At 37.9% G+C, this 24,645-nt stretch overlaps 1 protein-coding gene across 1 annotated transcript in view; it reads left to right on the top strand.

Annotated features, from left to right (window-relative positions):
- LURAP1L (leucine rich adaptor protein 1 like) overlaps window positions 1–18,480 on the top strand; it is a 45,246-nt gene extending 26,766 nt beyond the window's left edge. The window contains exon 2 of the mRNA XM_006208291.4: window positions 16,963–18,480. Within this exon, the coding sequence (XP_006208353.1) occupies window positions 16,963–17,337 (375 nt within the window). The 3' untranslated portion in view covers window positions 17,338–18,480. The remainder of the gene's footprint in view (window positions 1–16,962) is intronic.
- Window positions 18,481–24,645: the final 6,165 nt, after the last annotated feature.

Here is a 24,645-nt window from a genome sequence, read left to right as displayed (position 1 = left end):
TTGTTGATTTGTCATGTACTAATAAATCCAGTCAGAAACCAGGATTAATGGGAAAGACAGACCTACTGCACTGGAGAAGTCGGTGCTTACTACTTCTTTGTCATTTGTCTTTGTATTCAATTGTCACCAATATATCTGTTTCTCCGCTATCTTAAAAATATTATCTTGGAACATCCCCTTGTTCACGTGTGAACTCTTTCTACCAATGCAGGTGTCTCCCAGAATCAGACTCTTGAGATCATCCCAACAGTCTTCTGTTGGACTCAGGGGAGAATTTTCACTTCTTTTTGCACACTGTATATTGATCATATACTGTTAATGTGCTATACTGGAGAATCAAGACATTTGAGGGCTGGAAGGAATTTTAAAGATGATGTCCAATACTTTTAGCTAACAGACAGGAAAATGGAGGCCTGGGAAGCTTAAGTGACTGGTTACAAGTTAGTGGGTTGTTACTCGTGGAACCAAGACTACAATCAAAGTTTTAAGTTTCCTTGCCATTCTCACTAAACTATACCATCAACGGGTAATTGAGTCACAGAACATCACTGGTATAAATAACAAATCAGCCATCACCTTTGTTTTAACATCTTTGTATGTTATTTCTTCCAGAAATGGATCAGGATAGATATAAACATGACAAAGGACACCACATTCAATGAGCAAACTCTCACATATCCAGGCGAAACCATAACTAGAGTAAAAGTCTAGGAGAATATTACATTGGGAAAATGAATACAGTGTCTTAGGCAATGTTATTTCAAGGGTTGTACCTAATTTAATTTAAAATAAATCAAATGATAATTTTTCAAAATGGTATCATGCAAAGAGGCAGTTTGAACATTTTAATTTCTGAAAGACTAAATATAGAAAGCAGCATACAAATTGAGTCATTGCTAATCTGTGGGGCCAGAGATATCATTGAGCTATTTGTGGAAAATGTAAAGGGCTCAGTAAGATTATGAGCACAGGATCATCACAATACTAGGTATGTGCTGAATCACAGATAATCACAGACATAAAGAGCAAATCCATTCCTTCCTCCTAGAATTCACCTTGGTTCACACTGAAAAGACAAAGCTTATCTAGTCTTCCTTGAAGTATTAAATTCAGGGTATGAATTTTCCTTTATACATTAAGGGTAACATTTTAGCCAATAAAAAGGAGATAAAGAGTGATTAAATAAAGATAAAAGGAGTTAAAGACCTAGGGACAGATATTTAACAGAAACTTCTGTCACAGCTGAGTCACCTTTTGACATTCCTTTGCATCATCTTCATTATCTGTACGGTTCTGGGCCCATCTACCTCTGTGCCAGTTCTAACTGGATTTCTGCCTGTGGTTTAGTGAATTTGATTCTATCAAAGCCCATTTTGAAAAAAAGGCAAAAATATGACTCATACAAATATACAGCTAGCATATGCCAAAGATGTATTTAACCCTTTAATGAGATGAACCACCAAGAGGGAAAAGGTGGATAAAGGAATAGAGGAGCAGAGATCAAGCAGTCCATTAGGAAAGATATACTGAGTTAAATTCATCTCGAAGTGCCTTGTTTTGTTTTTGCTTTTGTTTGTTTATTTGTTTCTGTTAATACCTGTAAGACTAAGACCCTGACAACCCACTGCCTAAATTCAGCTCACCTGTTTTTGTAAACACTTTTATTGGAACACAGGCATGTCCAGCTATTTGCTGTGTCTGCTGTCTAGCAAATGGGGGCCTTTGCAGAGATGCCAAAGAATAGTGTGGGTGTAAAAGACATCTTAAAATTTCCCCCCTGAATTTAGGGTCATATCTTAGGAAGACAAAATTAAAAGTGTTGAAGTGTAATTAGAGTAGGGCTAGTTGTTTGATTAAAACTCTATCAGATGTGCCTGGAAATAATGGGTGGTTACAGTTTGGAAGAAGAATACAATAGAATTTTAAGCAACTTTCTTTTTTTTTTTTTTAAATCGGAGACATGCCAAAGTCAGCACAAAGAATGGAAAATATTCCAGTGAGATAAGGAATCTCTGCTATCTGGGCAGATTACACAGAAGAATAACCTTTTACTGTCTCTTGTTAACAGCAAACTAAATTCTTAACCAATTTTTTCATTCCAACAGAAGGAAAAAAAAAGTTCTAGCTTTGCATTAATAATAGTGGTAATTTATTCACAAGCTCCTTTAAAAACGTGTTCAGCAACATGAACCTGGAGAATGTCATTCTAAGTGAAGTAAGCCAGAAAGAGAAAGAAAAATACCATATATCACTCATACATGGGATCTAAAAAAAAAAAAAGAAAATAGACAAATGGACTTATTTACAAAACAGAAACAGACTCACAGACACAGAAAACAAATTTATGGTTACCAGGAGGGGAAGGGACTGGGAAGGGATAAATTGGGAGTTCAAGATTTGCAGACTCTAACTAATACATATAAAATAGATAAACAACAAATATACACTGTTAGCACAGGGAACCATATTCACTATCTTGTAGTAACTAATGGTGAAAAGGAATATGAAAATGAATATATGTATGTTCATGTATGACTGAAGTATTGTGCTGTACACTAGAAAGTGACACAACATTGTAAACTGACTATACTTCAATAAAAAATATATATAAAATGTATTTCCTAACAAATCCATCAAAACTGAGCAAATTTTATCAACATTTTTACACATTTATTGCTTTTTTTCCCCAGAAACATTCTTTGTAGATGTGATAATTCAAGGCAAACAAGGATTTTTTTTTTCTTAATTTACTCATTTTCCTATATCAACTCATATTCCACCCTTTACCATCTTCTTTCACATTCTGGAACAAACCATTTTAACTGAGAACAAAAATACTCTCCCCGTGATAAACAAAATCGTATTTTAGTTGTAGTTCTTTGCCATGATTATTTCTAGTGCAGTCTCAACAATCTGTATAAGCCATAATTTTTAACCAAACTTAGGAATCTTTCAGAAAAACCTGGAAAGAGAGTAATCACTGTCATAAGTAAGTATTTTAGGAGGCCAGCGAAACTTACACAACTGCATTAAAAAATCTCTAAGCCAAAAACATACCATTCACACTTCTGTAAATGGAAGACTTAATATGTTCATTAAAATGACCCAAAAATATAGACACTTTATTACTATTAAAATAAAAAGCAAAGACTGACATGACAATTGGGGACTCATGTTAAAGTATTCTATCTTCCTTAGAAATTATATAGCTATCCACAGATTTTTATTTATTAACTTGATTTATACAAAAGTTCTAAAATTAATATCTTGCAAATTATGTTTAAGCTGACATAGTACAGAACATAATTACACATGAATCAAAAAGATCAAAAATTATTACTCAATATAGCTGAATACATAATTGTATACTTTCTTAATCTCAATATATGGAAGAAACATTAGTTTTTCTCAATAGTAAATCGGTGTAAGAAATTTAGGAAGTTAATATTAACTAGTCTCTTCATCAGAAAATAAATCCAAATCTTAAAAAATAAAAATAAATTGTTTATTCTTCATACTGAAAAAAGCAAGAAAAAGATGTTTAGCTATTTATAACCTAAAATTACCAAACCAATTCATGTCTAAGGATTCCCTTTGATGCTTCAGAGTTAACACTGAGGAATATTTTTTTCCTTAAAAACGTCAGTACCTTCAGTATATAGAGCTCAGTTTCTTTATTTTCTTGAAATTCTGGGAATTTTAAGCTTTTTCCAAGTATTTATTAGCGACTCTAATTAGAAAAGTCTCCTTTTTCCTAAGAGACTTTATAATTTAATTTACAAATATACGCTAGAAGTAGGGAAATATTTTATTTTCTTATCAATGAGCAGTAAAAGGTTTTTCTCAATTTAATACACAGCTACCAACAGTTGAAACTAGGGGTCTACCAGCTCAGACACAGGGCCTAGAAAATCCAGAATACATTCTCAAAGAATTATTCTGCTAATTAGTAAAAATACCATTTTCTACATGACTTTAAGAACACCAATAGACAAACAATATAGATCCACTAACCATATTCTGTGTCACCTCTCACCTGACAGAAACAGATTCCCGTCATCCAAATAGAGATCACCAAGTGATCACATCATGAAACCAGATTGCCAATTATTGCTACCCCAAATGGGGAATCATTTATAGATTATGTGACCTTGACTGGCCTAGAGGTTTAGTATATGAGTCTCTGGAATTGCCCATTTCATGCTCTTTTTTTTTTTTTTTTTTACGTAGATGAGGGTTCAGTACCCTGTTACAGCAATGGAGATTACTCGAACAATGAAGTACACAAAACATGTAACTATTAGCCAACAATTCAAAATAACATCAAAGCAAATAAAAAGTACCAAATCAGAAGAAAACAGAGTCAAAAGAGGCAAAGTGCTATTGCTATTTGTGATTCACTTCAGAAGCAACTTCTTGGGCAACCGCCAACTCCATGCTCCAACAGTATACTTTTTAAGAAGTTGAAAACCTGACTCATACAAACGTAGATGGAGTCTATGACGAAGATTTATTTAGTTGATTTAATGAGAGGACCAAGATGGTATAGTTGGTCAAAAAGAGAATTAGAGGAGAATAGTTTATATATTTTCTCAGGAAAGATGTATAAAATAATTTTAAATTAGAGACACACCTGTTTAATGTTGAGAAGGACAATAAAACTATAACCCTTGAGATTTTTTTTAAACTGGACCAAATCATTTTCATGTCTTCCAAGCACAAATCTACAAGTCAACTTGTAACTTCGTAAGTCTGGGCCAAATAAGTAGTAAACTGCGGGTCACACAAAGGCATCTCTCCATAGATAATGCAGTAATACTTTGGTGGACCTTTTAGGCTATCATTAAAGAGACATTTAAACTATTTACTTATCTTCAAGCTCCCTGATTCTTTCGTTGGCTGTGTCCATCAAAAGCATTCTTTGCTTATATTAAAATGTTTTTGATGTCTAGCATTTCCTTTTGATTCTTTCTTCAGATTTTCACCTCTCTGCCTACATTACCTATCTGTTCATGCATTTTGTCTACTTTCTTCATTAGACCCCTTACCCTGTTAATCACAGTTATTTTAAATTCCCAGTCTAATAATTCCAAAATCTGTGCCATATCTGAGAGTCTGGTTGTAATGCTTGCTCTGTCTCTTCAGACATCTTTGCTTTTTAGCATGCCTTGTAATTCTTTGTTGAAAGCTGTATATGATGTAAAAGGAACTGGGATAGAAAGGCCTTTGGTGTGAGATTTTTTATGTATCTGACTGAAGTTGGAGAATGTTTACTGTTTCCTGTAGCTGTAGGTGACAGAGACTAGTATTTCCTCCAGTATCTTTTTTTGTGTGTATGTCTATTCTGTTGTCTTCAGGTTTTCCTAGGGACTCCGGAAAGAGTCTGAGCCCTGTAGTACTTTGCGCTATAATCCCCCGTTACTATACAGAAGCCCTGTTGATGTGGTGTAAGCTGTAAGGAAGGAGAGGCAGTCCATACTCCATTATTAGGTCTCAGTCAATCAGTGAGACTTGAGTTGGGCATTTCCCTTCCCCCAGATTGGTTAGTCTTTGGTAAAACCCCAGTCAGTAGGTTCTGGTAAAACAGTTTCCCTTGACAGTAGGCCCTGTTAAGGAGAACAGACAGCTCTAGGCATATTTCAAAATGGTCACTTTCTCCCTCCCTCTGCCCGAAACACAGGGAACAGTAAGAATCTGGTGGGGCTGCTGGAAATAAAACTCATGAAAGTGTGGGTATCCCTCTGAAGTTTTGAACTTGGAGTTTTTAACTCTCAAGCTAACTGAATCTCCAGAAATTCATCAATTACAGTTTGATGTCTTCCTACTGACACTGGCACCATCTGGGGCCTTCCATGCCTGGGCATCTGCATTTGGTAAGCTGTGATTCTCTGTAGCCACCTCTCTGCCTCCTGTGGACAACAGTTTACCCTGTAACCTCAAGTCTCTGTGGATCTAAAAAGTGTTGTTGATTTTCAGTTTAAGTTTTTTTGTTTTTTTGGAAAGATAGGACTGGTAAACTCCAAGCTGTTTTATATCAGACTGGAACTACAATGAGAATAACCAGCTTCACAGATGTGTTGTGATAAATATTAATTCATATGACAAATTCAAGTTAAGGCACAGCATGTATGAAGCATTCAATAAATGGCAGACACATTTACTAATATTCCTAAAGCTTTTTTATTTTTAAATAAGACAAAATCACTAGATAAGAAAGTCAGTGTATTACCAGTGAGTGTTGAAATATAGCAGGTGTTTCTCATTGGCCTCTCTTCAGGGTGTGAGAACACTGCTCCAAGTAGTGTCATCTGGAGAGCCCAAATTTTCCCAAATGAAAATCATCAGTGTTTAGTCATTTCATGAAAAATAAAATGAAAATGACCTTCAGCATCAAAAAGTGACATAAATATTTCAAACAGTATCAATCAACATTAGGTTAAAAAAAAATGAATGACTGCAACAAAATGCCTATGCTTCAGTTACATTTCCTATGCAAAAGGACCACCTTACAGAAGGCCCTTTCGAATGAAAATGGGTTAATATATGAAATACAAAATCTGGCTCATAAGAGGCACTCAGTAAATGCAACTTTTATTCCTATCCCAATCTCCTCCTTCCTTTCCCCTAGTGAGGCCAAATTAAACTTTTCAAATTAAATGAAGAATTCTGAAAAGCAAGGCTATGATCTACGAAATGTGTCAGTACTGAAAACACAAAGATATCCGTGTAGTTAATCTTAGTGTATTCTAAATTCTTAAACTTCCTCTGAATGTTATTTTCTAAGTTTACCTTATCTTTGTATACCCTACTTTCTCTGACCCTCAGATTATAGGGAATATTATTTATAAGGGACCTCTATTGAAAGCATCATCTGTGTCATGAAATACCACTGACATCTTTTGTCATTTCTCCTTCATACCCACAAGTAGAAAGATCTCTAGGTCCTTGCTACCCAAACTGTGGTCTGCATAACAGTGGCATTGGTGTATTAGTTATCCACGCTGTGTAACAAATACTCTAAAACTTAGCAAGGTAAACAACAAACGTGTTATCTCACAGCTTCTGAGTCAGAAGTCTGGGCACAGATTAACTGAGTGCCTCTGGCTTTAGGTCTCTTCCAAGTCTGCAGTCAGCTTGTCTGTTGGGGCTACAGTCACTTCAAGGCTCTGTTCAGGGAGGATCTGCTACCATCCTCACTCACATAGACAGCACAGTTGGCAGGCCTAGCTCCTTGCTAGCTGTTGTGGAGAAGTATCAGTTCCTTATCATGTAGATCTCATAATAGGACAGTTCACAGCCTGTCAGATGGCTCTCCTAAGAGCAAGTCAGGGAGTGTACTCAAGACAGAAGGCACGGTTTTTCTGTAACCTTTTCTTGGCAGTAACACCCCATCATTTTCGCCATATTCTATTCCTTAGAATCTAGTCAATAGATCCAGTCCACACTCAAGGGCAGGGAACTACAGGAGGATGTAGATACCAGGAGAGACAGGGTTTTGGGGGAGATATCTTAGAGGCTGTCTACCTATACTGGCATGCCAGGAACTAGTTAGAAATGTGGGATGACAGAACTAGTGAATAGAATCTGAATTTTAACAAGATTCCAAGGTGATCTATATGTCCAGAAGCACTGCTCTAGGGAGCAAGGCCCATGCACGTTATTCTTTTACAAAGGCTGCTTCCTCATTTAATTTTACTCATGAGTTAATGTTACTTTCTAAGAATTGCAAAGATTAGTTTACCTTGCAACTCTGTTCTCCCCTACTCAACAAACAGAAAAAAAAAAAATTTGCATTACTGAAACACTATTGGGCTACTGGTAGCAGATTATAAGGAGCTGAGGGGCTGAGGAAGAAAAACAGGACACAAGGACTGTGGCAAACAGATCTAATACCAACATCAAGAAATTACTGAAAGAGAAGATGAAGCATTTGTATAAGGAGGGATGTCTGGAAACAGGCGAATAAAGGACTGAAGTCCTATTTCCTCAACAATCCGAAAGCACAAAGCTGAACAATTTTACATTAGAAATGTTCTGTTTATAGTGGTGGCCTCTTACTACTTGGTTCTGCTTGGCTCTGTTTACCAAGCAGAGAAGTGCACAGCATATTATATCCATCAAAAATTGTAATATAGAAAACATAATATGGAAATAAATGGAAATACTTAGGTGAGTTTTAGATATCTTGATTACTCCCTTTCCAAATACATTTTATATTTCAGTGGTGCTTAAAGAATAATCTATGTAGTATTTGAAATCGTTTCATAAAAAAACACTAATTAATTTGGTCATAAATATTTTGTATCTCCCTCAAATTCTACTGAGGGGAAAAGATAAAATTACATTGAGCTTTTAATCCTCTATTAAAAAATACCCTAAGGGGAAAAAAATCAAAGTCTGTAATCTTCTTATCACAAATGCAGTAGATTAGTTAAAGCCTTCATTCTATGCCTTCAGTGGTATACTGGCACCAACTCCTACTGGGGTGTGTGGGCTGTTTGTTAAATTCTCAGGAGTGTTATGTATTAGTTTTTAATCACAGTCACTATTAAAACTTAAAGCATGTATATAAACCTACAATTTAATAATTTATATGAAAAAACAAAGGGAATATATACTCAAAAATCACCACTTTGTAGTTATTTTACTACATTTTATTATTTTCTTGAGGTTATTGAAAGCATTTTTTGTATCTATAGTTTTCACACCGTACAAACCTGGGCTAAAGAGCATCTCTTACAAACCCTACGTTTAGTGACATCATGTTGGGAGTTTGAAATTGGCCATTGAAATTGGTCGGAGTATTTACAGCACAGAAGTTGGTAAATGCTGTAAATCAGAGCTTGACTTTATTTTGTTGTCTTAAGACAGTGATGGGTAAAATGTTAGTATTACAGATTAATCTAAAAATTTCATGTCCTTAGCTACTACCTTATCAATAGCAAAAAAAAAAAAAAAAAAAATTGGGAAATACTCTTCACGCAGTCAGAAACTCTTACCCAATTCAGCAAAACTGCTCCCATCACTGACAGACCAGGAAAGCTAGACATTTTCATCTCGTGCCAAAGCGGAAACAGGCCTCAGTTTAATGAACATAATTTGTACTATGATGAAAAATAGTTTAACAATAGATCCCATGTCAGATTTAAGGACGAAAAATTATTTAGAAAAGAGTTAGTGGATTGGGATCAGTTCTATTTGTTCAATTATGGTTGAGCTGAAACCACAAGCTGCAGCACATGCAAGAATTCAGCAAAAAGGAACACAGTCTCTGAGAATCAGTTACAGTATACGGAATGTACAATTAAAGGTACTGTACATCTTAGTGTTATTTGTGAAGTGTGTGCTGCACATCTTTTCTATCAGCACAGTTTCTATCACGTGGATGTATATGTGTACGTGTGTGCGTAGTTCTCCCACTGCTCACCAGCTCACCATCCTGCCTCCTCCTTCCCTCCCAGTGGAAGCACGGCCACTACATATCACAGAGGAGCACATCACCATAACACCACGTGTTCCATGGAAAAATACTATCTTAAGTTCTAAATCAGAAAAATGCACATGCCGGAAGAAAATTTATTATAAATTAGTGGAAACACATCTTGCCTAGTCTGTGATCTGTGTGCATGAGCTTTTCTGCTACAAACGTGGGGAGTACACGTTTTTGTTACATCATTGCAAATGATTTTCATTCAGCTCAGGTGATTTACAGTCTCTATCATTAGCCAAAATTACACGTTGCATATACATGCTGAAAGCTCTCAGGAAAAGCATTTTTCACTGTATTAGGATACAGAAAAGGAATTGGCACCATGAGCATCTAGTTATCAACTGGACCCCAAACCTGATGGAATAAAGCTGAAAAGCTCTCTGTCTCACTTTGGAAGTCAGAGGACTCACCAGCAGACACTATACAGATCTCATGAGCAGGCCTGGTGGTAGGAGTTTATGTTCAAGATTCAGGGGAGTCACATGTGCCCCTTTCTAATGAGCCAGATGCAGCTTTCTAATTTATCAAAACAACATCAGTCAGTCAGCTGTGCTGTTGATTGTGTTTTTATGTATCTAATTTAGTCTTTGGGGAAATTACTCTTCTGTGAGGTTTTGGGGGAAAGAGTGAACTGTTTTAGTTATTGTTCAGTTCCACATAAAAACAACTCAAATGGAGGAAAACAAAGCGGACTGATATAAAAATGGAATCCTCTGTTGCTCAATTTGAAACAAATTCTGTTGTAAATTTTGAACTGGCTAAGAAAGCACAGGAAAGCTTTGGCAGAATAGTACTGACTTGTCAATGCTCCAGGCTTTCCTCCCAAAGCAATCTAAACCAAAAGTAGTAGGTGAAAATATTGTACAATGTCCTCTAAGACTGCAAAGAGACAATGATATCTTTATGGATCCTCTGACGAAATAGTTAGGGGAGTGCTTTACAAATACACCTACTAGTAACAATTGGAAATGTTAAGGACATGTGGGCAGAAAATCTGTATTCATCAAACTGAGGATGTGGTAGATTTGAAGAGGGTGCAAATTTGGAACCAAGAAGGTTATGCAAAGGGAACACACAGATGCACTGGGAGCATCTACTTGAACAACAATATTCTAAGCACACTTACAACAGCTCTTTAATTAATTAATGTTTTAATTGAAGCATCGTCAGTTTACAATGTTGCATCTATTTCTCATGTATAGCATAATGTTTAAGTCATACATATATGTATACATATGTTCCTTTTCAAATTCTTTTTCATTATAGGTTACAAGATATTGAATATAGTTCTCTGTGCTGTACAGTAGAAACTTACTGTTTATCTGTTTTATATACAGTAGTCAGTATCTGCAAATCTCAAAGTCCCAATTTATCCATTCCCACCCCCTTTTCCCCTAGCAACCATAAATTTGTTTTCTATGTCTGTCAGTCTGTTTCTGTTTTGTAAATAAGTTCATTTGTGTCTTTTTTTAGATTCTACATATGAGTGATTTCATATATTTTGCTTTCTCTTTCTGGCTTACTTCACTTAAAATGATGATCTGCAGGTCCTTGTTGCTGCAAATGTCATTTTATTATTTTTTATGGCTGAGTAGTATTCCATTATATAAATATACCATAACTGCTTGATCCAGTCATCCGTCAATGGACATTTAGGTTGCTTCCATGTCTTGGCTATTGTAATTAGTGCTGCTATGAACATTGGGGGTGCATGTATCTTTTTAAATTAGGGTTCCCTCTGGATATATACCCAGGAGTAGGATTGCTAAATCATACGTTAAGTCTATTCTTAGTTTTTTAAGGAATCTCCATACTGGTTTCCATAATGGCTGCACCAAACTACATTACATTCCCACCAGCAGCGTAGGAGGGTTCCCTTTTTTCCACACCCTCTCTGAGCATTTATCATTTGTGGACTTTTTAATGATGGCCATTCTGACTCGTGTGAGGTGATATCTTATTATAGTTTTGATCTGCATTTCTCCGATAATTAGCAATTTTGTTGAGCATTTTTTCATGTGCCTATTGGTCATTTGTATGTCTTCATTGGAGAATTGCTTATTTAGGTCTTCTGCCCATTTTTAGATTCAGTTGTTTGGGGGTTTTTTTGTTGTTGTTAAGTTGTATGCAGCTCTTTAATTTAGTACATGGATATGTTTTTGACATTTTTTGCATATTAAGAAATAAATATGGCTAGAAAAGAGGGCTTCCACCAATTAGCAATCTAAAAAAGGTGCTGATTGGTGTCTTACACTTTGAGACTTCACATTAAAAGGCAAATCTCATCTATTTTCCCGTCTTCATGAACATGATTACAAATTTGCTTGTAAAGTAGTCTTTCTTTCTTCTAATTCACTTAATGGCTTGCTGGACATTTGGGATTTGAGTCAGAGACTGTGGACTTTTACAGTAGGAATGCATAATGAGGAGAGGGTTTGTTTTCATCTAATTAGTCAATTCTCATAGAAAAAAGGATAAAAGTAGTGCAGGAGAGCTTTGTGAGCTAGATGAGCACGTGATGCTCCCCAGGCCTGCAGTATGACCAGACAGAGAGCAACATCCCTATTGGGCAGATACATCCACAGGTCATGTGCCTATTTCAGTTAATATACAGACATACTAAAGATGATGTGTGTGTTTATCCTGCAGCACAACACATACTTTTTATTTAAACCCAAATGGCAAGAGTGAAAATTACTATCACTGCACAATTTCTGACAAGGTGATTAAAATTCACATAGAGCTCAAACTTCTGGCTTTAGCCATGAGTTTTTATGAGCTAAATAATTTGCCAGCAGTAGAGCAGCAAATTGATTGTTCTCTGCAGCTCTCAGAATTCTCATAATGGAAACAATTTAGTAATTAAATGGCCACAGAAATGGCAAACAATCGAGGACTATATTAAAAGGAAGGGAAATCCTGAGATGATCTGATACACAGAATCTTCTTCCCAAATAACATTTTAAATGAAACCTCAATACAAAAAGCAGAAAGAAGTGATAGGTGGGTTCCTTTTATTTAATTCAAATGAAATCTTCATTATTGGGCAGAAATTAGTCTTTGTTCACAGACTGCTTTACTACCTCCACTGGGTCCTGTGGTTGACAGGAGATCAGATAAAATGCCATGATTTGTCTTCATGTAACAGAAGTTGTGTATGCCAAGCTACCTTGCCCAAAGGTCACATAGATGGCGGCAGTGGCAGGTCAGAACCCTGTACTGTGTTTTTCACACCACTACCAAGGATGTCAACCTGTTTGACAACTCCCTAATTAATTGAAAAATGTAACCACATCCTCTCTTCCTTGGATTCCACTGAGCCAATTCATAACCTCTGTACTCTTGCAGTGTTAAAATCACTGTCTGGGTAAAAACATATATTTGGAAAAGTTTATTATTAAAAATGTTTGCTCTTTCAAGACCCCTCCATTTCAAGGTCTGCCAGAGACCCAGTTTATGGTCTGTTTAAAAATGACATGAAATGTCAGTCTTCATTCAGTCTAGGGTTGAGAAACCTGGGACCCTACCATCCTGAAGCATGAGAGACTTATTCCATATGAAGAAGAGTTGCAGTAACTATAAGGGCCAGAGTAGGGGAGAGTAAAGAGGAAAAGAGGCATGGGCAATCACAACTCTTTGGATCAATCAATGCAAACCTTAAAAAAAGTTTTTTCTTTTTTGTAATGTCCTACTTGTTCCCTCTGTTAAACTCGTTTCACCAAGTGTTTACAGAACAACGGTGCCGTGCTAATACCAGTTGTCACCTCAGAACAAACAGAATCATGTTTGGAGTGTGATTCACCCCTGGAAGTCCACTTCCTTTCAGAGATACTCTCTTGTAACCGGTACACTGAAGCCAGGAGTAACCCTGCCCCAGTTACTGAGTGCTGGAATTCTCTGAATGAGTGCGCATGGGATTTCATGCTGCGAATGCTTCAATACTGAAATGCTCTTTCCTGAAGCTACCTTGTTCTTTCCTCTCAAGTCACACATCACTGCCCCAAAGCAAAACCCAAGGGAGGGGTGTTCCCTGACAGATGGTTCAACATGAAGCAGTCGTTCAGCCTTTGGACAAATATTCACTGTATACTTACTATATGTCAAGCACTCTCATGGGGCTTGGGCACAGAGTGGTGAACAGCACAAACCAAGTCCCCTGCACTCTGTGATGCTTACAAGCTCATGGGGAAGACAGAAAATGAAAAGGAAACAAATAACAAGCAGGATGACTTCCACTAGTCACACAGATTGTGAAGTGGATATAAAAACATGGAAATACCGTGTAAAACTATGCATGGGGATTGGATACTATGATTGATCAGGAAAGGGCTCTCCACAGAGGGGGCACTTAAACTCAGACCGTAAGGTGAGCCTCCCAAATCCCAGTACCCTCAGAGAACAGTCATGGGACCTTTTAAGATCCCAAGTGAGAAAACCACACGGTTTCTTGCCCGAGGGGCAGGTCTACTCTCTTCTCAGTGGATGGCCAGACTTCATAAGGACCGACAGGAGTGGCATTGAGGAGAGGCAGGGTAGCTCCTGGAGACAGAAGCAACCCTGTGGTTAAGTCCCATGGTGGACTGTTCACCCTTGGGAGGTTCATCAGCAGTAGCACAACCACACCTTAGTTCCAGGAGGAAGCAGCGTGAGCGGCCTGGAGCTCAGGTGATGGGCAGGCAGCAGTGTGAACCGCACGGCCCCAGGCTCCCACCGTGGGAAGCTGTTGACTCTCCCACACGGAGGACGCAGGGTTAGACACAGCTAAGTCTGTAATCATTATCGGCCAGATCAACACATTCTAACTGACTAGCTTTCGTCATTTTTTCCCCCAACAGTGGTTCAATGGCCTGCGAGTGTTTGCTTTCAGAAGAAAAGAATTTTTTTATTTAAATAAATCATTTCATGCTCAAAGGAAGCTTTTGTTACTTCAGGATCTACTTCCCTCTCATTCATATTGCTCAATAAAACCCAACAATTTTTATGTGATGCAGCCACTGGGCAGCTGAGACAAAAAAAAAAATGCTGGAAAAAATAAAAAGTATGTTTTAACCCCATGTGACACAGGTGCTGGGAATCGGTACGATTATTGTTTTAAGAGCTGAATTTTCACAGATGCTAAAATTTTGACTATTTGTTAAAAAAAAAAACAGTCAATGCTTAAGACAAGACCTTAAGAACTGGGAAAAATCTAAGATGTGGCTTCTTTCTTTAAGGAATTTAAAGTTTAGTTGAAGAACCAGCTAAGTGACACTACACAATAATAGGTAGCAATCTAAGAAGTTAAGGGGGCCAGCAGAAGAGGCTAGAGCCAGCAAGCCGTACTTGATAGAAGCAGGACTTCAAGAATGGGGAGGGTTTGCAGAGGAAAAGAGTCAAGCATTTCAAGTGAGAGGAGGAACACATCCAGAGCTGGGCATGAGCAGGAACGTTTTCAGGGACCAGGTGGGGATGTGGACAAATGCAGCTGTGGTTCATTTGGGAAGCTGTCAGGAAACGGTCACACTGGTACGCACCATGCCTACAATGGGCACCACAAGTTTCATCAGCTACAGATGCCAAACTGAAGAATTTCGTAAGACTTTGGTCCCTATTGATTTTCTAGGCTCCTCAGTGGACGTAAGCAAATTACTGGTGATTTGTAAATATTTGTTGTATTACTTGTAACTTAGTATCTTAATGGCTCATGGGGTATGTGGGTAAGTGTGAACATAAAGACTGCCAAAATCCCTCCTTCCCCACACAACGTCATTGCAAGGTCATTGAGATGAGACCACAAATAGAAAAACATCTCAAGTTCTTACTAAGTTCCGCTCATGAACAAACACCTCAGAGAGAAGTGGTTTTTTTCATTGTTTACCCCTCTATGAATTTTCGGTGCATTTCTCAGAGAAGATAACGGTAGTTACCCAAGTCACTTTATTTAATGTCCTAGCAAAATTAAGGGTTTTTAAACTGTACGTCATGCTTTTTATATTTATACATACATATGTGTGCATGTAATCACACACACACACTTTTTAACCTGTAATCTTACATCTTTGAAGTCATTGAAGAAATTCCAGCTCTCGTAATATTTACTCATCATATTCACTCACTCCAAAGTTCACCTTCAATTACGGATTAACTGCTACCTAGGAAATATCTTTACAATATGAATGCATACATTTGAAGACAGTAGGCTTTTTTCTCCCTTATGGCTTGAGTCACTCATGACTGAGTGTCTTTGATCATTCTAGAAACTCACAAAGCTGAATCAGTCCTGAGTCTTAAAGACAGAATTAGCAAGGCCCAGCCTCTTGGGTTAAAGCCTTCAACTGAAAAAACCGGAACCCCTTTTAAATTGTAATGAGTGTGACTAGGACCTCTGGTGGCCAAATCTATCCCTGCCTCCCAGTCCAAGCACTGGAATCTTGACAGGAGCCATGTTCCTTCAGTTCCAACAAGAACAAGGGCTATCGTGAGAGTTCTCACAGCCACCCCATCCCCACCTTCCCCAGAATCATCACACCCTTGATGTTAGCAAACGTTCCCATTCCAACTATAGGGCCTACAAAGAAATTCTGCTTTGTGGCTGTGAAAACAGATTCCTCTGAAGTAACTTAAAACGATCAGAAAGACACAAACCTAGTAGGCACTTAGGGGAGTTCTAGAACCTTCTCAGAGTCTCATATCCAGATTTCAATTGGCGTTGCTCTTGACACATATGAAGCAAATAATCAGACCTTCAGCAAATATCTGTACACTTTGCTGTGTAACGTCGATCAGCCTGGTATCAGTACCTTTATGGATTCAGGGAAACAGTCCGGTTCTTCTTAAAAATAAAACCATCACCCAGCACTATCTATTGTCATTAAAAAGTGCAGATCTTTTCTGTACTCTTAACACTTTTTTTGTAGATTTTAGTTTCTTCATCTGTAAAATGGGGATAAAAACAATCATACCCATGGTACAGGGTTACTATTTATTACAATGACTATTTGAGCTTTTAAAATAGTGCCGGGCACATCATCACTCAAAAAATAGGAGCTGCCACAATGACGATTATGATGGTTCCTTAATTTCTACACCATCCTCTTCCCCCACCTCTCAGTGTCTACATACATATTCCCAGTTAGCATCGATAAACTATTGATCTGGCCAGAGAGAGACTAAGTTCTTTGACAGGGTCTGACATTCAATAGGCAATTTTCAGGCTGCCTGGTTAGGGTCAGGGATGTAGTTGGCATCTCCCTGCCCCTTTTGGAGCCTGCTGGGTCTGGCAGGAAGTGAGTTTTTTGATTACGACTCCTACCATTTGTCAGTAGCAGTTTTCCAAAAGATGCTGAGCTCCAGTGAATTTGTATTTTATTCTGTGAATTTAAAGGTAAGGACTGCAGAAGGCAGAACTCAGGTAAAACTGGGCTTTTTCAAGAACGGACAATAACGGGAACGTCTTTGCTCCTCCCCCACCCCCCCCCCCCACCCCCGCACAGGTTAACCTCAGAGCCACAGACGTCAGGCTCATGCGCCAGCTTCTCCTCATCAATGAGAACATTGAGTCCATCAAGTGGATGATCGAGGAGAAAGCCACCATCACCAGCCGAGGCAGCAGCCTCAGCGGCAGCCTGTGCAGTCTGCTGGAGAGCCAGAGCGCCTCCTTACGCGGCAGCTGCAACAGCCTGCACGACGGCAGTGATGGGCTGGACGGCATCTCCGTGGGCAGCTACCTGGACACCCTGGCAGACGATGTCCCAGGCCACCAGACCCCATCGGACTTGGACCAGTTCAGTGACAACTCAGCCATCGAGGACTCACAGGCACGGCACAAGCGTCCCAAATTGGATGCTGAGTACTACTGCTTTGGCTAATGACCCGGTGCTTTGCATGGGGTTGGTGTGCAATCAGCTTGTATTTATCCTCTTCCGCTGCTATATTTTTGGTGTGATTTTTTTTATGACAACCTTTTAAAAAAAAAAGCTTATTTTGAACTGCTTGATGATATTTCTGTTGCTCCTGATATTTCTCCTCTCGACTGATTTATCTTTGCCTCTTCCACCTCTGTTTTTATTTATTACAGTGATTTTTCTCCCTCCTTTCAGAATGGCACACATAAAGCAGGGGGGAAAGAATAAGCAATAATTGTGTATTTCCTTTTGTTTTCAGAGCAGGGGTTCAGGGATTATGAGAAAAACTTTGCTAAATTTTACAATAAACCAAAGTCTGATAATAGTTAATTTTGTTGCTTGTATTCTTAAATGATTCAAAATTCACTCTCCAGAAGCTACTGAGGTTTGTTACCATTTGCATGTTGCGCTGAACAAAATGCCTGGGACAAAGGCCTTATTTCTAGGCCACAACTTCCTACTGTAAAATCAGTAACTTCTCATGACAATCATTTGAAAGCCCCAAATCTATGCAATCTGTTTAGTTCAACTTTATGTTCATTCTGTGGATCAGCATTTTGTCATCCATGATTCTGACTTCCAACTGCAGACTTAGTTGTGTAATTATATATATATATATGATTCTTCCAAATTTCAAAGAACAGTTGAGATTAAGTATGAAGGGGATTAAAGGTTAAAGTGTCCTACATGTAATTGTATTCTGAGATTCTGTTAATGTTTACTTGTATGCATTTTGCAATTCTGATAGGATATATAAAAACATAAATGCATATGATGGTTGGATAGATGAATACAGAGAGAGAGAAGCAAAATCACTATTAACTTATGAAGTGTAATAGATCCTTTCATCCTGGGATAAGTAATTCTGGATAAATAATCTCTTAGTTTTCTAAAATGACATCTGAAGATAGCACTCATAAATGTACTTATTTATTTTTGATGTGATATTATTAATCCTCTACATTTCTTTTACCTTGGTGATTCCTAGTAAGTAGATCTAATTGAGATTTAGATCTTTGTAATGATATATGTTTCTGCACTAAACACTTGACAATATGAATCAAAAAGTGTATTTATTACTGAAAAATGTCCACACTCAAGCAATACTTTTCCCCCAAATTTCCTTCGTCATTATACTTATTACACACTTTTCAAATGTACTGTTTCCAGGACATATATTATACAATTTCCAATTAAAATGTACAGGATCTTTATTTGACATGAGTCCTTTTTCATAAATTGCTGCTATAGTCCTCATCAACAACAATCTCATGCTGTGGGTGGTTTTTCACACAGTACTTTTTCCCAGTCAGCTTCCCTTGCTATCTGTCCATCCCATGCTTGCTATAAAATTCCCCTCTATAGAAAGGAAATGAAAAAGCATGCGTATAATGTGAGTGAAGTGCGTAGAATAATTTTCATTTATTCATGTTATTTAAACGGACTGATAATGAACATTGGCAGGACACTGGAAGAGAATTTGACTCTATGAGTTTCAATATTTTATGGTTATTCCTTTTTTTTCCCTGGAAAAGATACCAAATGTAAAGTCTATGATTTAGATATATGAAGTCATATTTATAAGCCAACAATGTTCGGATAATTGATTTTACCAAGAGGAGGGAAATATGCAGTTAAACAACACTAATTCTGACATATTCATTGGTCTCAAGAGAATGAATGCATTTTCAACTAAAGAATTCCTATAACCAGTCTATGACCTGGAGCATCTGACATTTGACCTCTGTCAGCACCAGGAGGAAACGGGGTAAAAAGTTAAACTGCCTTAGACTACTCCACTTGCATTAAGCTGTGTCTTCCCAGGGAAATGGAATTTTCCTCAGTTGCTGTAGCCTTTCCACTTTAGGAACTTGTCTGTCTTATACTGGGAAGAAAATAACAAGATAATTGGAGGTGAGGAATTTAAACAATTTAAACCTAGCATGTTTTTGGCGGTTTACAAGTAAAAGGACTCTAGATAATCAACTTAGAAGTCTCAACTTCAAAGAAACTCCAGTATTTATACTCTGTCAGTCCAAAACTGCATAGCATCAAGTTCAAGGTATTTGTCAACCTTCAGAAATGCAATAATGATTCTTTGCTCTATCATGAATTATAAAGGTACTTGGAGCTCCAAGAATAACGTCAATCAGGCATTTTTATCCCCAACTCCATCAAAACACAATCACCTTCATGATGACAAAATAAATGGTTCTTCTGAGGTCCTCATCTTACTGATGTCTCAGCAGCAGGTAACATATTTGAGCACTCTTTTCTTGAAAGACTGTCTTCCTCTGGCTTCTAAAACATCACTTACCCTTGGACCCCCTCCTTCCCCACTGCCTGCTTGTTAGCCATACTCTGTGCTGGTTCCTCTTCATACCCTGACCTCTACACACAGGAGTGTTTCTTGGTTCAATTCTGACACCACTTCTTTTCCAGAATGGTTCCCCTGGGGATTTCACCTAGTTTCATGGCTTCACATGTCATCTACATGCTGAGATTCCTCCAAGTGTATCTCTAGCCCTGGTCTCTGCCCTGAAATCCTCTCCTATCTGACCCTACATTTCTACTTGATGTCTGATAAGCACCTCAATCTAAACACAACCAAAATTGAAATTTTGCTCTTGTTCTATAATTCTCCCCAGCTCAGTAAATGATGCCTCCAATTATCAACTGTTCAGCCCAAGTCCTTAAAGTAAGTCTTAATAGCTCTCTCATACCACATTCAATCCATCATGCAGATCATATGAGCTCCACCTTAGAAACAGATCCAGAATGAGCTACAAGTTTTCACACTACCATTTCTACCACACTAATCCAAATCAGTGTTACATCTCCCTGGGACTATTGCAAAAGCCCTGTCTTGTCTCTTTGCTCTGCCCTTACCATCCCACAGTGAATATTCAAAATAACAACCAGGATAATCTTAAAATACAAGTCAGATTTTTGCCAGCCTCTGTTAACCCTGTAATGCACTTCCATCTCCGGGTATAATCCAATTCTTTACCCTAGACTACAAAATTATATGTAGTCTTACCTTCTACCTGTCTGACCTCATCTAACACCATTCTCCCCTCTCTCTCATTGTGAGCCTCATTGGCATCCTTACTATTCTCTTAAAAAGCCTCAAAATCTATGCATGTTCCCACCTCATAATCTTGGCACTCATCATTTCCTTTTTATGAATTATTCATCTCCCAAATATTCCTAAGTCTTGATCTCCCAGTTATTTCTGGTCTCCAGCCAAATGGCAAGAGGACTCCTTACACAGCACACCTAGAATGTTCTGTCTTTACCCTGGTTTATTTTTCCTCATCTCATCACCTGATACATATTTTTTGCATGTACTCTCTGCTTCCCCACACTGGAATATAAGGTCTATGAGAACAAGGACCGTGTTTTCTTCACCACCATTATTTCCTGACACCTAGAAGAGTGTCTGTCTTATAGTAGCTACCAGATACATTTTTTTTGGACTAAAGCAAATTATTAGTTTGCTGCGTTCCTTCTAGGTAGCAGGCAATGACTGTGCTGGGATCTGGTGATTAAAACTAAAAAAAAAAAAAAAAAAAAAAAAGGGAGGAAGGTACAAACTCTCTTCTCAAGAAACTTATTTGTGTAGTACGTTTTTCTGGTAGGAAAAATAATGCCCTCATCCGTCTTCTCTCTCCCCTCCCCAAAGAAATCATACCCTAATCCCTGGAGCCTGCGAACACCTTACATGGCAAAAGTGACTTTGCTGATGTGACGAAGGTAGGGATGTTGAGATGGGAAGATGTCCCCGTATTATCCAGGTGGGCCCAGTGGCTTTATAAGAGTCCTTATAAGGGAGAGGCAGTACTGTCAGAGAGAGGTGTGATACGTTATACTGCCGGCTGTGAAAGAGGAGAGAGAGCAATGAGAAAAGAAATGTAAGAGGCTTCCAGAGGCTGAAAAAGGCAAAGGAATACATATTTCCTAGAACCTTCTTAACACCTTGGATTTAGCCAAGTAAGACCAATTTTGGACTTCTGACCTCCAGAATTGTAAGACAATAAATTATTTTAAGCCACTAAGTTCACAGTAATTTGTTAAAGCAGCAACAGGAAACTAATACAAACTGTGGTACCTGACAGTAGGATGCTGCTGTAACAAAATACCTAAAAATGTGCTAGTAGCTTTGGAATTGAATAAAGGACAGATACCAGATGAATTCTGAGTATGAGAGAGAAAGCCCAGATTGTTCTGAATAGACTGTTAGTAGAAATGTAGATTTTAATGACTCTGCTTGTAAAGACTCAGAAGGAAGGGGAAGAACAGTAGAGACCTGTATTGTCTTGGAGAAAACTTAAATCGCCATAAACTGACTCTTGGTAGAAAGGACAGTAAAAGCATTGCTGGTAAGGGCTCAGAAGGAAATGAGAAATCTTGCTAGAAATTGGCAGAAAGAAAACTCACATTACATAGTGGCAGGAAGATTAACAGAAGTGTATCCTACAGTTAAATGTGAAGTAGAGCTTGAAAGTGATGAACTTGGATATTTTTCAGGGAAGAGAGTCCCAAGAAAAGTGTTGAAGACACTGAAGATGTGACTTGGTTTCTTCTTGCTCCCTACAGCAAAATGCAAGTGAAAAGAGGGAAGCAAGAGGGAAGAATTTAATCAAAAAGGAACCAGGATTTGATGAAATAGGAAATTCTTAGCGATCTAGATTGCAAAAGACACTACAATTAGGAGATGCACTGTTGAGAGAGAGTGTTCTGGAAGGAGAGACAACATTGTGTCTGGACAACCTTTTTCTAATACTGCAGAAGGATCAAAAGATCAGAGAACTGAGTCACAGAGAGGCCCCTCCAAAGAGATTAGGCATGTGACTCATGAATCCCTTCAACCATGTCAGCAGAAGCCAAAAACAGAGATGGAATTCTCCGAGAAAGGCCTGTGGAGGGGCTTCTTATCTAATGGAGGAAATTCCTGTGACATACACAGGAGACTCATAAGGTTCTTGATAGTTTCATACCAGCAAAATCATTGCCAGCTTGGACTGAAAGGACAGAGAGGTCAAAATGAAAGAGAACTGTAGGAACCACAACATTCCACAGGGAGGAGACTGGTGATAAAACTGCCCAGCTGTAATACATGCTACCCTTGATGAGAGTGGGAGGGAGGACGGCTCCAAGGGTGGAACCTTGGCTTCACAGGGAGGAGTCATAAGCCCAGGGGACAGAGCTGAAGACCACAGAGGATTATTCTCAGGCCTTGAAACCTAATGCTGGTGTCTCCGCTGCATTTTCAGATTGCTTGAGACTGGTGACTCCCCTCTTTTTTTTCCCCTTTGTTTTCCTTTTCTCCCTTTTTGAATTGTAATGTCTGTAACTGTTATCTTATACCTGTCCCACCATTATATTTTGGTAGCAGATAATTTGTTTCTTGAGTTTCACAGGTTTGCACAAGGAGAGGAACCGTGCCTTGGAATAGATTATATCCAGAGCCACACCCATACCTGATTTAGATGATGTAATTGAAGAAATGTGAGACTTTTGAGGTGATGAGATGCTATGTTGAGACATTTGGGAATGCTGAGATGGACTGAATGTAATGCACATATGAGACGGACATACATTTTGGGGGGGAGGCCAGAGAGCAAACTTAGTTATAGTCTAATGACACCCCAAAGATGTCTACCTCCTAATCTCCAAAACTTATGAATATGTTACTTAATGTTATCTTACTAATACAGTACCTCTACCTAAATCTTTATCTGCTCTAGTTTTGTGGGTTTTTTCTTTTTTTAATTACCAAAGAAGAAAGTAGATACCTCAACAAGAAACAGTTCTGGGCTAAATTATAAGAGAGGATACAACAGGATTTGGCAAACTGCTCACAATTTTCACAAATCATGTTTTAAGACAATTCACGGGAATTGTCTTAAAGACCAAACTCCAATTCCTTCTGACTTCGTGAATAAACATGATGAATGCCACGACTTTACCTGGGTTCCTAACAGCTCAGGTTATTCCATCCACTCTGGGGAGAAGCCCTGAAAGCCAGGTCTTCCTAAGAAGCATGTAGAACCCTTAGGAGCCTTACCTGAACCGTATTACGTGAACCAATCAGCTGTGCGCTCTGTAATCTCCCCGCTAAGTATACTGGTTAAGTAGATAAGACATCTTTTAAAATTGGGTTTTTAATTTCAACAGGATAATTGTTATGCGCTTATTTCCTCAATGATTTGTATGACTCATACACAGTTATTCTTCACCTTGAAGTGTTTATTGTTTGATGGCCATTTGTTTGAGGAGCTATTGAGCTTCAAACACATCTTCTGTATTGTCAAAATGGGTATTTTAATAATGCTTACTAGTTTCAGTAAATGCATTTGTAGCCAATAACACTGACTCCATTTCTCCATATTTTAAATATCACCTGAACCACAGCCAAAAAAATAAAAAAAGGTTTCTAAAGAATTTTTAGTTACTTGTCTTGCTTATGTAAGAGCTTATAATCTAAATAGGAATGCAGACAATTACAATACAGTATGACAGTTGCCGAGTAAGAAACAGGGTCTAATGTGGAAAGTGGTATTGTTGAACTAATGCAAAATCTGCAAAATATATCCTTGGGAAATAGCAAAAGTATATCCAAAGGAGATTTACTGTCTTCATTATTTTATTAGTAAGAGAGACATTGTATAATTAAATTATCTCTGTATAAATCTTTCCACCATTAAATTGTGTTTAATCCTGGGTCATTTTCCAAGAGAACTATTTATGATAATGCTAATAAATTAGTGGTTTAGAGTTTGTCAACAGATTTCTTGCTAACACAGCACTTATTTGTTAACTATTCCAAGGAGATGGATTTATTGAACAGAAGCAGAATAAAAACAAAAGGGAATGAAAATATTTATTTCCATGATGACTACCAGATATTGAATAAAAGAAACTGCATCTCATGGAATTGAGATTATTCTTCTGCTGTGAGTTGTTTAATGACCTTGGGTACAGTAACAAACCCATGCTATGTCCATCCCAGGTAAACCTCGGAACCATTTACTTAAGTTCATTCAAATACTAATTGTTAGATCTAAGATTCTAAGTTAAGTACTACAGACTTTAAAACTTCTTACAGCATGCAGATTATAGCACAAAATTATGTTTAACTCAAAGTGTCTTTTCTCAGCCTGAAATGTACCAAAATAAGATTTGTCTGAATATGGTTATATTTATAGCTAACATGCTTTTGCCATGGTCCAGCATCATGCTATCTATTTAAGTCCAGAAGACTTAAAT

The sequence above is a fragment of the Vicugna pacos genome, chromosome 4 (assembly GCF_048564905.1).
Source record: "Vicugna pacos chromosome 4, VicPac4, whole genome shotgun sequence".
Taxonomy (NCBI): domain Eukaryota; kingdom Metazoa; phylum Chordata; class Mammalia; order Artiodactyla; family Camelidae; genus Vicugna; species Vicugna pacos.
The sequence above is the reverse complement of the archived record's forward strand: the minus strand, read 5'-3'. Positions and strand labels throughout refer to the sequence as shown.